Source organism: Furipterus horrens, unplaced genomic scaffold (genome assembly GCF_987537825.1).
Source record: "Furipterus horrens unplaced genomic scaffold, mFurHor1.1.pri manual_scaffold_1, whole genome shotgun sequence".
NCBI lineage: Eukaryota > Metazoa > Chordata > Mammalia > Chiroptera > Furipteridae > Furipterus > Furipterus horrens.
The window spans coordinates 196,459,707-196,474,289 of record NW_028327171.1 but is presented as its reverse complement, the minus strand read 5'-3'; the positions used below and the strand labels follow the sequence as shown (position 1 = coordinate 196,474,289).

The following is a 14,583-nucleotide window of genomic DNA, read 5'->3' as shown; positions in this document are numbered from 1 at the left end:
AAGCATCTGCAGAAGCAGAGATTCAAACAATATATCCTAACCATGCAACTGAAGACAGGCAGAATAGCCTGGAAGCTTCAGGGGAGGTTTCAGACTGACCAACCTTATAGACTCCATAAACTGACAAATGTCCTGAACACTGACTCACCAGTGGGGGAACTACAGCAGGGATCTTTTCACAACTACACAGTAAAAACCATCTCTAACTCGGGTCAGTGGGGCAAGACAGTCATTCATGCATGTTTCTACCACACCCACATACAAGTCTCAATTCCAGAGAAGAGCGCAACAAATTTACCTCTAAGTTCAACGAAGATCATTTCATTTGGTTTAAAATACTATTTTAATGGGTAATGTACTATTTTAGCAAGACTCTATGTAGAAATACTTGCTTGGGATCGTTGGCATGAGATAATATCAAACCCAGGCATACCTTTATTTATCTATTGTCACTAACAATTTTCAATTTTCAGGGGGCTTAATGCCTTACAAAAGAGAAAATATTAGTGTCTGCTTAGAAAAGAGAAAAGAGGACTGTAGCTCATCCATCTTGTCCCTCAGACTAGAAATCTGCCTGCGCTCTCACTATAACCAAAGCTGTACACCCAGGGTCAGGGTCAGAATGTCTCTATTTTCAATAAGTTTCCTTAGTGATCCCAAAGCACGGCAAGGTTTGAGAACATTGCTACAGATCAATGGATTCCCAAAATGTGAGGACCAACAAGCAACACTGGAAATACTTGCAGGGCCTACTGTAAAAGCAGCCCCCCAACCCCCTACCTCTCCCACTCCCACTCCCACTCCCCTAAACCTGCTGAGTGAGAATTTCTCAGGGAGGGGCTTAGGAATCTATATTTTTAACAAGGTCCACCCATGATCGTGATGCACACTACGCTGAGAATCGGTGACCTTCAGAATAAAGTTTCAGATGCCTGATGGGCTTAAAGCCCGTGGCCTGCTTCCTCCAGACTACTCCCCTTTGCCACCTTGCACCTTAGGCTCTCTGAGCCTCCCTAATACACCAGATTACTTCACCCTACTCCTTTGTGCTGGTGCTAGAGAGCAGCCTTGGGCCTGCAGGCAGAGACCAGTGACAGTTCTGCAGCTCTGCCCTAGAAGAGAGGACAGTGTGAAACTGCTAGGCCCCCAGTGCAAGAGAAACGCGGTCTCTGACGTGAGGCAGTGTCGGGGAGAAAGGGCACCAGTGTGCCATCACTGTGCTGGTCTGAAAGCCTGAACCTCCCTCTGCCGCCCTCCCTCCTTCTGATGAACTCCATCTCCAAATCCCAACCAGCATCGCCTCTGGGAGACCTTGCCCGAACCTCCAAAATTCCGTCCCTATGGCAGACGTTGCCAAGTTGCCCCTCAATGCCCATTCCCCTTTTCTTCCATGATTAGGATACCGCAACTTATTAGCTTGGCACAAAGTCATAGCTGGCTGAACTTCACTGTTGAACAGAATCACGTTACCTTTTTATGTGCAATATTCTTGGTACAAACAAATCCATTGACAACCACAGAATCAAACTTCTTTCCACCTGGGATCTAATGTAATAGAAAACAGACTCCAGTCACATATGTGCTATTATTTATTTCCATTTTTTATTTTATCTATTATGTAATAAAATCAGAACCAAAAGTTTCAGGATACAGTTCTTCCTTTCGACTGAAAATTTATGGCATCCAGCACAGTTGCCTATTTTCACGCCTCTCACTCTCTGACCAAACAAATCGGTGTCCTCTGGCAATTAAAACTACTATTAAGTTAATAGTAATCAATTGGTAGTAAGTACACAGGACTCCATTACTCTTTAAACAAAGCAGTGACACACTGCTTCTTCCTCAGAGGAGTGACAGTAGTCTGAGAACAGACCGTCCCACGGATGACAAGAAGAGGGAAACAAGAAAGGAGGAACCTGTATTTGTTTGGGTTCCCGACCCACCCACATCCCACAGATGACCCCAAGTCTCCTCTCACTTCCTGAGTGGCTCCCTGATTGCGCTGCTCACAAGTAAGCGCACAAAGCACCTCCCCTCCTCACCCAGCTCCCCTCAGGGCCGTGACCGTTTAGTTAGTTGGTTGGTTGGTTATTTCATTTGATGAGTGCATTTTATTATCTGCTGTTTGCTAGCACTTAGATACCAAAAATCTTGTAAACACAGGGGATTAAAGTAGGGAATGCTCACCAGCTACTTGTGAGCACTGCCTTTTCGAGGCAATTCAGATGAGCTGTTTTATTTTGTATTGCTTGTTTTCCTTTGTTGTAAAAAATTCTCTAGAGCATACCTGTTCTCTCAGAGGAACTTGGTGAAAGTGGCATTTGAGTACTTAAGAAAAAAGCCTCAGGACATGTATAGACTCTCATTTATCCTGAGAAGAGTCAGCTCTGGAAGATGTTCTCGCTCAGAACCCACTTTGATCACCTCCTCAAAAGATTTCCCTGAGCTGATAAATTTTGGAAACTCATATGTATTTTCTCACAGTTGTGTGAAATATTATGTAATTAAATCTTACAATACGTCAGTACAGCCGCCTAGTGAAAAGTCACCTGGCTAATTCTGGTTTCCAAATGTGCTTCATAACCAACTTAGAAAAAACATTATATGTGATTAATGCTACAAATTGCTATGTAGGTATGTACTAGCATATTTGTGGTATTATATAATGCATGCCAAATGATGCAATAAATTCAAAATTGGACGTGCTAATTTCCCTTGTGTTGACAATATGAAGTTCCAAGCATTATTCTTTAATCTGAAAACCACTAGTTCACAAAAGTCATAAAGTGGACGTCTCCAGTAATAACGTTTTAGATCACCATTAAGAGACAAATTATAATCAGGCCCACTTTACCAGTTCCTAGCGTTAGAAAAGCATAGCAGAGCTCACTTTTTTGATGTGGACAAACTGACGGATATCCATGTCATCATCATGGTTCTTCACATCAGGTCGCACTGTCTGAACAACCTGGCAGACTAGTGATACAATGATGTCCCTCCAAGATGGTGACAATGACTCATTATGGAGCAACTGTTGGAGTAGTGCCATCATGTGATTATGATTAGCTGAACTACAAAAATGTTACAAAAGAGAAGTTTGCAAAGTTAATACTTCCAGAGGCAGTAATTCTGAAGCTGCAATAAGCAGTCTACAAAGAAACAGCATATAACCTAAGGCTCACAGATAAGACCTCCTTGGTCAATTTTATTTTTTCATTATACCTAGACCTTAATGATGCGCACGCACATAAATAAAATTGTGAATATCTCTAATAATCGCTTTAATTTGATAAAAATTTTAACACATACATTTTACTAGGGACAGACAAGCACAGTTTGGGCCTCTTGTTTTATACAAAATTTCATTTTTTACTTTATAAGGAAAAAGAACTACATACATGCCTATCAAGTCATTGAAGATTCTTAAAATGGAAAATTAAAGTGAAAAAGCTCACTGCCTTACAGCAACCTCTCCATGGCTTGTTTCTCTCCATTCTCCTCCCGCAGCGGCTCCAGGTTGCTATGATGCCAGCCCAAAGGGGTAAAGGGCAGCTCTTTGGACTTTTCCTCGACACGACGATTAAATAAGGATTCTAAGTGTAAAATAAGAAATTATACTTCATGTCATGTTTTATACCATCAACTTACAGATATAGAAACTGCCAATTTATTTTGTTAAGATTTTTAAGTTAGCTAATTCAAATTGTTGGTGTAAAGAGGCAGACATATATAAATATGTAAATAAAAAGAGTCTGTGTTTGATCATTAATATTTACAATAGCTAAAATCAGAGACGGTACTATGAAAAGCAAATTTACATAAGCAACTAGGGCTCTCAAGCCAATAATTATGAATACAGCTTGTGAAAAGCAAATAAAATGGGATTTTTACAGCCCCTTTGTTTTGGGACATTAAAAAGGGAAAAACATCACAAACTAAAAACTACATTCAAGAGAAATCTGAATGCTGACAGAATAACATGTGAGTATGAGTGCTGAACTTTCAAGAGAAAAGCTCAGCTCTGATACGCGTGAACCTGTACAAGACAGCGGGGAAAGTCTATTCAGATCATCCCACAAAGCGCTTGTTTTTCAGCACTGTAACAAAAGCTTTCTCTTTAGCAATACTTTTATAAATCAGACCCCAAAATTAACTACAAAGAAATATTAAAACAGAATAACAATTTATCTAAAATGTAGAATCCTTAAATTTTTAAAAAGAATAAAACTGGAACAAAATGAAAAAATTAACACATAATATTAAATGCTTTACCAAAAACATGCTAATTAAATGCTGAAATGTAATTAAATAAATGAAAAGAGGTGGGAAATGCTTACAAAATCTAATTCTTCCCCTCTTAAGGCAAACCAACCAAACAAAAAAGCTTCAACCACACAATCCCACACACTGCACAGTAAAGCATGTGTCCATGACCCAAGGTACAAGAACTGCATGTTTCAACTATGTAAACAGCTGGTCTACACACTTCTCGCTGCACCAGAGGCCCAGAGGTGAATTTTAGAAACACTGCTAAGTTATAAGATCAGCGGCAAGTGGCCTCCATGTGTTAGCTTGCCCTACTTCCTTTATTTGAAACCCTCCCATTACCTGACACCTACGTTGTGAAATGTTATGGACCAATTAAGTAAATGTCTTTACTCCATAGTAAGCTAAGTAGGGAAGGTGTAAGAAAAGGCTTGTACTCTTCTATACCTCCTTTCATCCTCAAAAAACTGATCAGCAGAGTTAGTTCTTTATCCCCTTCTCCCTAATTCCTTTCCCAACTTCAGGGAAAGCAATGTCCTCAACTGGATGAAATCTGCCTCTGGCCTTTTGGACCAGTCTGACAACCAATGATATGTACATCAAAACTTAATATTATATCATTGTATAGAAGAGCATAAATTATTTATGCCTTTAAAAGAATACAATTCAAATTCTATTTAAAAGCCTTTTAAAGAATTACTTTTCAGATCAGAGAAACCTTCTCTCAAACCAAGTCTAAATATATTCTTCATTCCCAACATTCTAAAAGTTACTACACATATTAAAAACTATGTTCTGATGATACTAAAATAATCAAATATATTTTCAGTACCTACTCCGTGCCAATCAATGTGCTAGGCTTAAGTATATCCTCATGAACATAAGAAACACTGCTGCAGGTAACAGCTTTTGATCAAATTACCTTTGATGAAGGCATCACTTATGGAGAGCTGCTGTCCTCCATTGTCCGAAATCAGATATTCTGCATTTCAGGAGAGAGGAGAGAGAAGGAAGGGAGGGCGAGACTGATGACTAGGATACGCCAGCACAATTATATTCAGAGCACACCCACACGCAAAGCATTACTCATACTAAACCCATCACGGCCCAGCCAATTCAAGAAAGCTTTAGGCTAAAATGTGTCTTTAAACTTGTTTCACACATTTCATACTAAACTTAATAGACTTGAATTAATAACTCACGAGAACCTTGAAATAGTAATGTTAGATATAATCTTTGACAGATTTTCCCCTTATCAAAACTGAACCGGATATATGGAAATTGAGATCTTCAGTAATTTGCATGACATGGCTACGAAGTTACATGAGTTTTCTCGTGTATAACTGTATTAACAAATAATGACTCTGTCCACACACAAGGTAGTTCACAGATAGAGAAGCCACCTAATAAAACAATACATCGTGATTTTTTATTTCATAATATGCTATAAAATAAATTAATACAAAAGTAACATTGGTAGGAAATGAAGATATAATTCATCAGGCTTGTTTTTGTTTTTTAAAGTTGTAGTCTTACAAAAATTTTAAACACTGCCAAATGGCTAGTTGCAATAACTGCTGAACACACTATAAATGTGCTCTTTTAGAATTTTTTGAATATTAAATATTTTTCTTACAAGTGAAACTTACCTCTACTTCCCTATGAACTTTTCTCTAGGTCTGTGACCAAGCATAGCTCAAGCGGGGTGCTTTCTACCATGCAAATTAAACCACAATGCATGTTAGTCCTTTAAGACAGCAATGTCATCTCATGGCACACATTAACTACTAAACTTCTGTAGCACACCAAAAAATATATATTTTTGCTGATCTGACCAAAAAAATAGGTCTAAGTATGATTCATTCATACCAGGCAGCTCTTACTGTGTTAGCTGTTGTCATTATTTTATTTTAAAATCTAAGGGAAAAGAGGTTAGTGACCCTGACTAAATAGTCACGTATTACATGTTTTAAAAATTCTTGCAGCGCACCAGTTGAAAATCACTGCTTTAATGTATAGGTTCTCCACAAAATTCTTTCCAAGTAGATTTCATTTATAACAAATGGACTTCAAAAGTCCACATTTATAAGCCAGTATGCTCATCCTTCAAACAAGAAAGTTGAAAAAAAAATTATTTATAAAATTCAAGCATGCCATGCCAAATACAATAAAATGAAGTATGTAGACAGAAAAAAACAGATGTTACACTTTATTCCTACACCTCTCTCACAGAAATGAAATGAATAATGCCTGCCCTGTTCATTCAAGTAAATACATTGGCTTTAAAAGCTTTATTCTTTACTAAAGCATATGTAAATATATATATGAAAATTCCAGAAGTGATGACTTTTCCCCATTTTATTATGAAAAAATTTCAAACATACAGAAAATCCTGTATTTCTTCCACCAGATTATTAACTTGCCGAAGTCTGATTTCTCTCTACATATATGTATGCTCTGATTTTCTGACCATTTGAAGTTATCACTAATACTTCAACATGCATCTCTTAAAAAATAAGGGCATTCATTCTTCTCTATAGCCACAACTCCATTTACACATTTAAGATTATTGTCAGTATTAATATCATCAAACTAGTCCATATTCAAATTTATCTAACTGTCCCTCAAGTGCTTTAATAATTTTTTCTCCTAAAACCTAGATATCCGATAAGGCTCACACACTGCATTCTTATCAATTTCTTTCATCTAATGCAGATCCCCTTCCTTTTTTCTTTTTCATGTACTAAATTCTAAAAGAATCCAGGCCGAATGTCCTGTGCAATGTCCACCTTCTGGATTCAATCAATTGTTTCCTCAGGTGCTGCTTCCTTGCTCCTGTCCCCCATGTTTTCCTATAGATGGGGAATTAGATCTACAGGCTTTTGGAAGCCATGGTTTTCACTTTCCTCTCCATGTTCTACTCATTAGATTCCCAAGAACGCTTCAGAACTCTGCTTTCAACACAGAATAAAATATATTTTAACTCTCCAAGACCAATAGCAAAAAATAAATCAAACCAAAGATCACACTGTCTCAGTTTTATAAGTTTCTGAAAATGAGGGGTTTGCTTACATAAAATTAAAAACAGCAGATTTTTTAAGTACAGATATTTCAATCAATTTTATAAATCTGTATTTCCTGAGCCTTAAAAGATAAAGGACCATCCTGAAGAAAAGATTTGATAACTTCAATGAAAAGATTAAAACCACCCATCCCATTTGTATTTTAAGAGGAATGAAAAAGAGGCTGGAGAAGTGTATTATTCTTTCACTTCACTACTAGATCTCACTGAGGGTCTTTACTTTCTGGTAATCAGTGTTTATCCTAACTACAACACTGGAAAAAACAATTACTGAATTTCAACTTCACAAAAAAAAAAAAGAACAAGAAAAATAATTTATGTCAGTGTGTTAGAAACTAATGAGAGCACTGTGAAAGTCAGAAACGTTTACTACGGGACTTATAAAGTCCTCAAAAATTATAGACTCTTAAGGTTGCAATAACCCAAGAGGTCAATCTAATAATTACCTCCTTTCAGATGCTGGAACCTCCTCTATTATATTCTTAATGAGTAGGCTAATGGATTCCTTACATCCCCTATAATTCTTTTAAAATTCTAGATCTCGATTTTTCATTTCACAAATTCAGAATTAAAAGCAAACTTAGAAGTCACCAGGTCTACCCAACCTCTCACCCAGTGTAGCCATTGGTCCTCAATAACCCTAAAAGGTGGGCATTCAGACACCACCTGGACATTCCCAAGGTACAGCAACAAAGGCTCACTACTCCTAACTACTGAACTTAGTTTTTCCTTCACCCATATACAAAATAAAATAATTTCTTTCAGCTACTCTTCAGGTATTTAAAGACAAGAACACATGTACTATTAAGAATGGCTTTCTCCAGCTCTGGCTGGTGTGGCTCAGTGATTTGAGTGCTGGACTGTGAACCTTGAAGGGTTGCTGGTTTGATTCCTAGTCGGAGCACACGCCTGGGTTTTGGGCCAGTTCCCCAATTGGGAGCATGCGAGAGGCAACTGATTAATATATATTTCAGGCATCCATCCCCTCTCTCCATAAAAATAAAATCTAAAATTAAAAACAAAATAGCTTTCTCCAGAGTATTAACAGTAAACATCTTAAGCCTAATTTTTTTTATGTTTGTGTTAAATTTTACCTTGTTAGTCTCAGTCTACCACTTATGAAAAGATCTTTAAATTCCAATCTTGCTATCCAACATGCTAGACATTCTTTCTATATTTTAATAATTTTAGCTCTGAAACATTCAAAATGCTGACCAAAAAAGTTATTCAGCACTGAATATGGATAGAAAAGCCCTACAGCATAACTGAGAAGCATCCCCTTCCTGTTGACATCAAATCATTAGTTACTTTCAATATTTGGTACAACGATCAAGTAAACTACAAAGAAATGTGTTATATTAACAATGGTTCTGACATTTGCCAAAGACACTAAGCTCTTTATGTGTTTTTTATATAAAGAGGCTCATGGAGACTAGAGCCTGTACAAGAAAATATGACCACTGCCTATAACTACTTCTTGAATATATTTTAAGTGAAAAACTGTCCTCTTTGTCAAAGTTATTGAAACCATCAAATGTCTCAACATCAAAGACGACAGTATCAATCACAATCTCCTGATAAACCAATCTCATATCACCATAAAACATGGAAATAAGGTTGTTTCAGAATGACTTACTTTAGTTAACCAATGCCGGTGCCCAGTCACCACCAACCCGTTTTCTTTCTTTTATTTTTTAAGTATATTTTGTTGATTATGCTGTTACAGTTGCCCCAAATTCTTTTCCCTTTGCTCTCCTCCATCCAGTACCCCTCTTCCCTCCAGCAATCCCACCTCCCTTAGTTAATGTCCACGGGTTGTGCATATAAGTTATTTGGCTTCACACTTTCCTATGTTATTCTTAACTTCCCCCTGTCTATTTTGTACCAACCAATTATGCTTCTTAGTCCCTGTACCATTTCCCCATTTCTCCCCCTTCCCCCTCCCAGCTGATAACCCCCCAAAAGATCCCCATACCTATGATTCTATTCCTATTCTGGTTGTTTGTTTAGTTTTTTTCCCAGGTTCTGATGTTGATAGTTGTGAGTTTGTTGTCATTTAATATTCATAGTTTTGATCCTCTTTTTCTTAAGTCAGTTTAACATTTCATATAACAAGGGTTTGGTGGCAATGAATTCCTTTAGCTTTACCTTGTCTGGGAAGCACTTTATCTGTCCTTCCATTCTAAATGATAGCTTTGCTGGATAGGGTAATATAGGTTGTGGGATCTTACTTTTCATCACTTTGAATATTTCTTGCCAGTCCCTTCTTGCCTGCAAAGTTTTTTTTGAGAAATCAAACGACAGTCTTATTGGAACCCCTTCGTAAGTAACCCTCTTCTTTTCTCTTGCTGCTTTTAAGATTCTCTCTTTATCTTGAACCTTTGGCATTTTAATTATGAAGAGTCTTGGTGTGGTCCTTTTTGCATCTAGCTTGTTTGGGACTCTCTGTGCTTCCTGGACTTGTATGTCTGTTTCCTTCACCAAATTTGGGAAGTTTTCCTTCATCATTTTTTCACATACGTTTTCAATTTCTTGTTCATCCTTTTCTCCTCTGGCACCCCTATGATTTGGATGTTGGCATGTTTAAAGTTGTCCCAGAGGTTCCTAAGCCTCTTCTCATTTTTTTTTTCCAATTTTTGTTTCTTCATTCTATACTGGTTTACTGTTTATTTCTTCTTTATGTTCCAAATTATTTATTTGAACTCCAGTTTCCTTCCCTTCACCATTCATTTTATATGGATTTTCCTTTGTTTCATTTAACATAGCCTTCACTTCTTCCCTTATGCATTTGCTGTACTTACACATATCTGTCAAGCCTGTGAGCATCTTTATCACCAGTGTTTTGAACTCTACGTCTGTTAGACTGGCTATCTTCTTGTCACTTATTTCTCCCACTGGAACCTTGATCATTTCCCCTTTTGGGCCATACTTCTCTGTCTCCTCAACTTGACATGCTTCTGTGTCTTAGGTAGAGCTGTTGCACCTATGATGAGGGGTGGAGCCTTAGGTATTCCTCAGTACGAGGTGACTTGTTTCACCAGGTTGTGGCACTGTATATGGGGGAGTCGTCTGAGAGGAAACAATGCCACTTGCTCAGCACTCGTCCCTTTTCCAGGCACTTCTCCCATTTCCCACATGGGACTGGCACCTCTCTAGCTATTGCCTTGGCCATCGTTTCCAGAGTGGGTGGGTCTGCAGATGTTCTAAGACTGCGAGGGACCTTTAAACAAGAGGACTCTGCTGAGAGACTGGCAGTCTCTTCCTCTGCTTCAACTCCCACTGGTTCGCACATTCAGAAGTAATGTGGATTTATTTTTTCTGGCGCTGGAACCATGAGCTGCATGGTCTGGTGCTGGGAGCGCTCCCCAGGTGTCCCTCCCAACTTCTTTTAATGTGTGACTGCACTTTCCACTGGCCTGCCACAGCCGCTGTCACCGCCAGAGCTGCCGCCACCACCGCCAGAGCCACCATCACCACCTCCACACTGCATTCTCTCTGCCCCAGCTCCATTCCTCCTACTTGGCTGGATGAGTATTTCTTCTTTATATCTTTGTTTATTGTACTTCCATGCAGCTCGACTTCCTGGAATTTCTGGTTGTCTCTAGTTTTGAGGTTGGTGTATTCCTTCTTAGTTGTGGAGGGAGATGCAGTGTGTCTGTCTAGGCCTCCATCTTGGCCACCACCGATCCCATTTCTAAATACTACAGTACACTCTGTTCATTAAATTTTTCTACAACTTAGCCAACTTCACATGTCACATCAGAAACCCATCTTTTAAAAAAATTGAATGTATCTATCATTATAGTCATCTAAACTTGCTCCTATTCTCCACAATTCTTCAAAGATAAACCAGGTCTCATGATCAAGATCTAAGTTATTTCAATAATCTGTATACCGTTTGCCTGAACCTGGCAACAGAACTGTTTAAAATAACCAGGCATTCCCTATTTCTTCATTATCTTTAACTTCGCTTTCTTCTTAACCATGTGTGTTCTTTCCTGATAAGATTATCTTAATGTTGAGAGAGGGGCGCCTCAATTAATATTATCAAGTTCCCCAAATAGCCAGCCTAATCTTTCTTTTCTTGCATCACTTTTATAACCTGTTCTAAAATATCCTTGACTTTTACTATCTCCTTCAGTAAGTCTGGACTTCTGCTGTCCTGCCATGGTTTTTAAGTGAGGACTCCTCTTTCACATTCATCCTCATAAGAAGGGTGCCTCTTACAACCTTTATAGACAATCTTTTTGTAGACAATCTTTTTAAAGAGCTGAGATCAGAGCGGTTCCAGAAGAGTTGTGATGGTTTTTCAACTGCAGGTGCTTCCCCTTTAAGTTTCCTTAGAGACACAATTTCAGGTTGTACTATAAAAATGTCATTGTTGGAGCCTCCTGCTCCCGTCCTCTCCTAACACTATGAAGTTAGCTTTCCTAAAGCAAATGTCTGTCTGTAAATGTCTGTCTGTGCTCAGCAATCCATCTTCTGCAATGATGGCTTCTACAATGACAGGTCACTTTCTTCATGATTTTCAAGACCTTCTTAACTTCCCACGAGGTGAAATTATCAGCAAGTCAAAAACGTCTTTCACACTACTCTCAGCAAAATCAAACTGTCAACAGGTGTGTCCGGAGAATAGATATTCTCCATCCTAACAAATCCCACCTCTGACCCACATCTGTAATTTGTGTTGCAAACACATGACCCAATATCCTCTATGTGACCACAGTCAACAGTTAATTGTCACGCAGCACCACGTCTGTTTCTCTGTCCTTCTATATTCACCCAAATGTTCTCCATCATTTTTCCAATTTCTGTTTTGAGGACTCCCATAAAGATGAGTATCTTACCCATGGTCAATGATACTCAAATCTCCTCTTTTGCCACACCCTCCATAAATTTCTGTTGTTAAATAAGATATAGCTTTTTTATTACTGTACTCAAATGCCATTTCATCACATTTTGATGATAATGGCTAATCCAGACAATTATAAGAAATTTGTTGTAGAAATTTGAATGTCTCCAATTATTTTAGCATAGTCGTTTAAGTTCAAAAGCTTCTCTTTTATGATCATATTCTTAGGCTCAAAATAGGGAGTAGCAAAGAATTAGGTTCACATTTCTAATCTGTGAAGACAATTCAGCTTTAAAGAGCTAAATGTTAAAAGTTCACACTCCAGGAAAACCATGGAATAAATTGCTTCATCTTTATAATGATGATTTTTCACAGTTACCATAACATAATGAAATCCCACAATTATTTATTTACTTATGTATTTACTTCTATATAATGCCATCTTAGGAATTAAACTGGTTTTTAATTACATTTGAAGAGCAAACCTCTTCACCCACTTTTAAAAGCATTTCATTTCTTACATACTGCTATGTTAAGATTTTAGTAATGGTTTACCTTATTTTTCCTTTTATAGAAAATTACTTTTGAATATGGCTATTATTATTTTTGAGTCAGTAAAGTCTCAAATAAGATAACTAAAAATAAAGAATGAATTCATTTTGTAGAGAAGAAAACCTTTAAACAAATACAGCATATACATAAGAAACATTTTAAGTTATAGTAGAAAGATGTTTTGGAATGTGAGAATGTCTTTCCCACAGTCTATCTTTAAGCATCTGAAAAGGTTTAGGGAAATAAGCTACTGGGTAACAGCACAAGCAAATAGGCTTTAAAATGTTAAATGAAGGAAGAGAAATGAATAGAGCAGAACATCCATGTTATAAATGCAAAGAAATACCACCTTGGAAGTTGCACATTAAGGGAAGAGCAGTCAGATGGAGTTCCTTTAAACTGGGGGTGGTGGTACGGAGGGAGAAAACAAGAAATAAAAGGAACCAACCAAAAAAGTGTGGGGAGGAGGTGTGAAGAAAATGAAAAAGGGTGGAACAAAACCCACACCGAACGCCCTCAGCCGTACGGGACAGAGGAAGCCAGAGGGACCGGCTGGCACGAGGTTCTACGGTCCAGCTCTCCAGCCTGCGTTTGGATGCCAGATGGTGACTACCTCCTACCTTTTTGGTCAGCAGGGTGAGGGGGCACATGTGGGTACTTGGAGGGCTTCTTGATATGGAAGTTCACGTTGTCCAGCTCCACGTTCAAGCTGATGGAAGCGGCTGAGTCACTGTCCACTGTGGACTGGAAACTGCTGACTGATGTGCGCTTGCTAGGACTGGCAGAATCTTTTAGTGTTGGGGAGGGGAAAGAAATATAGGGAGAGGAGGGGAGTACAAAATGGGTTTCATCAGGGTATTGGAGGAAAGGAGAAAAATGTTTTTTTTTAATATACAAGCCCAATGTGCAATACCAAAATGGATACAGTATTTTCATGTACTTTTGTGTAGACTTAATAAAATTTAATCAAGTTAAATATGAAACGAATTTTTAAAAGGAAAAAATATATTGGAGGTTCTGCAGAAAGTCTGATATCATAGCAAAGAGGTGAGAAAGTTGTCTGCTGTGATTTTATTAGCTCAGAGTTATTTTTAAGCTGCTGCAAACTAGAGACTATGGCAAAATCTAAAAACGCCAGTAGCCTAACACACAGGTTTCTTCAGAAAATACTGTATCTAGGACTAGGATTGCTATCAGATGTTTACATTCAGTTGGAGCCATAAATCTTAAAGCAGGATTGTTTCAAATAAACAAATGAAACATTCACTTTATCATACATATACAGTAATGAGTCATAAAAACTAAAAGTTTAGAAAGTTAAACTCACTAGTCAAATTATCGTCACCTTCTTCAGCTATCTGTTCTGTGTCGCTGTCATCAAACTTTATGTCTTTAAACCAGGATGGCTCGGAGTGTCCTTCCACAGAGTTCACGGAGTCACTGTCCGGAGAAGGAGTCTCGGAAAATTCTGTGCTCTGAAAGGGTCAACACAGGATCTAAGCAATTCCCCTTCAATGGCAACAACATTAAGGCTGTCCCCCTACAAATAAATTCTAGCCAGTATTTCTACAAAGCTAAGCACTGAATAAATTTATATAAAAACAAGCAAATTAACAGCAACTAAGCTGTGAACCAACATCATGCTGACAATTTCACTGTTAAAATTATAATTTTCACTAATCAGTAGGTTTAGGCTGCATAGTATAAACAAAGCACAATATACAGATCTTAGAGTGTTTCAATTCATCCATTAGTCCTGAAAGTGAAAGTGGCTTAGAATTTATTCTAATCCTGTGCCAATGCTAGAACATATCCTGGAAAAAACCTTTAG

At 38.0% G+C, this 14,583-nt stretch overlaps 1 protein-coding gene across 1 annotated transcript in view; it reads right to left on the bottom strand.

The window, feature by feature from the left end:
* PIKFYVE (phosphoinositide kinase, FYVE-type zinc finger containing) overlaps window positions 1-14,583 on the bottom strand; it is a 74,487-nt gene that overhangs the window by 33,545 nt on the left and 26,359 nt on the right. Inside the window, exons 12-17 of the mRNA XM_090283036.1 lie at window positions 14,080-14,227; window positions 13,373-13,540; window positions 5,189-5,248; window positions 3,464-3,593; window positions 2,891-3,071; window positions 1,471-1,545 (exon numbers count right to left, since the gene is read on the bottom strand). Coding sequence (XP_090139162.1) covers window positions 1,471-1,545; window positions 2,891-3,071; window positions 3,464-3,593; window positions 5,189-5,248; window positions 13,373-13,540; window positions 14,080-14,227 — 762 coding nt within the window. The remainder of the gene's footprint in view (window positions 1-1,470; window positions 1,546-2,890; window positions 3,072-3,463; window positions 3,594-5,188; window positions 5,249-13,372; window positions 13,541-14,079; window positions 14,228-14,583) is intronic.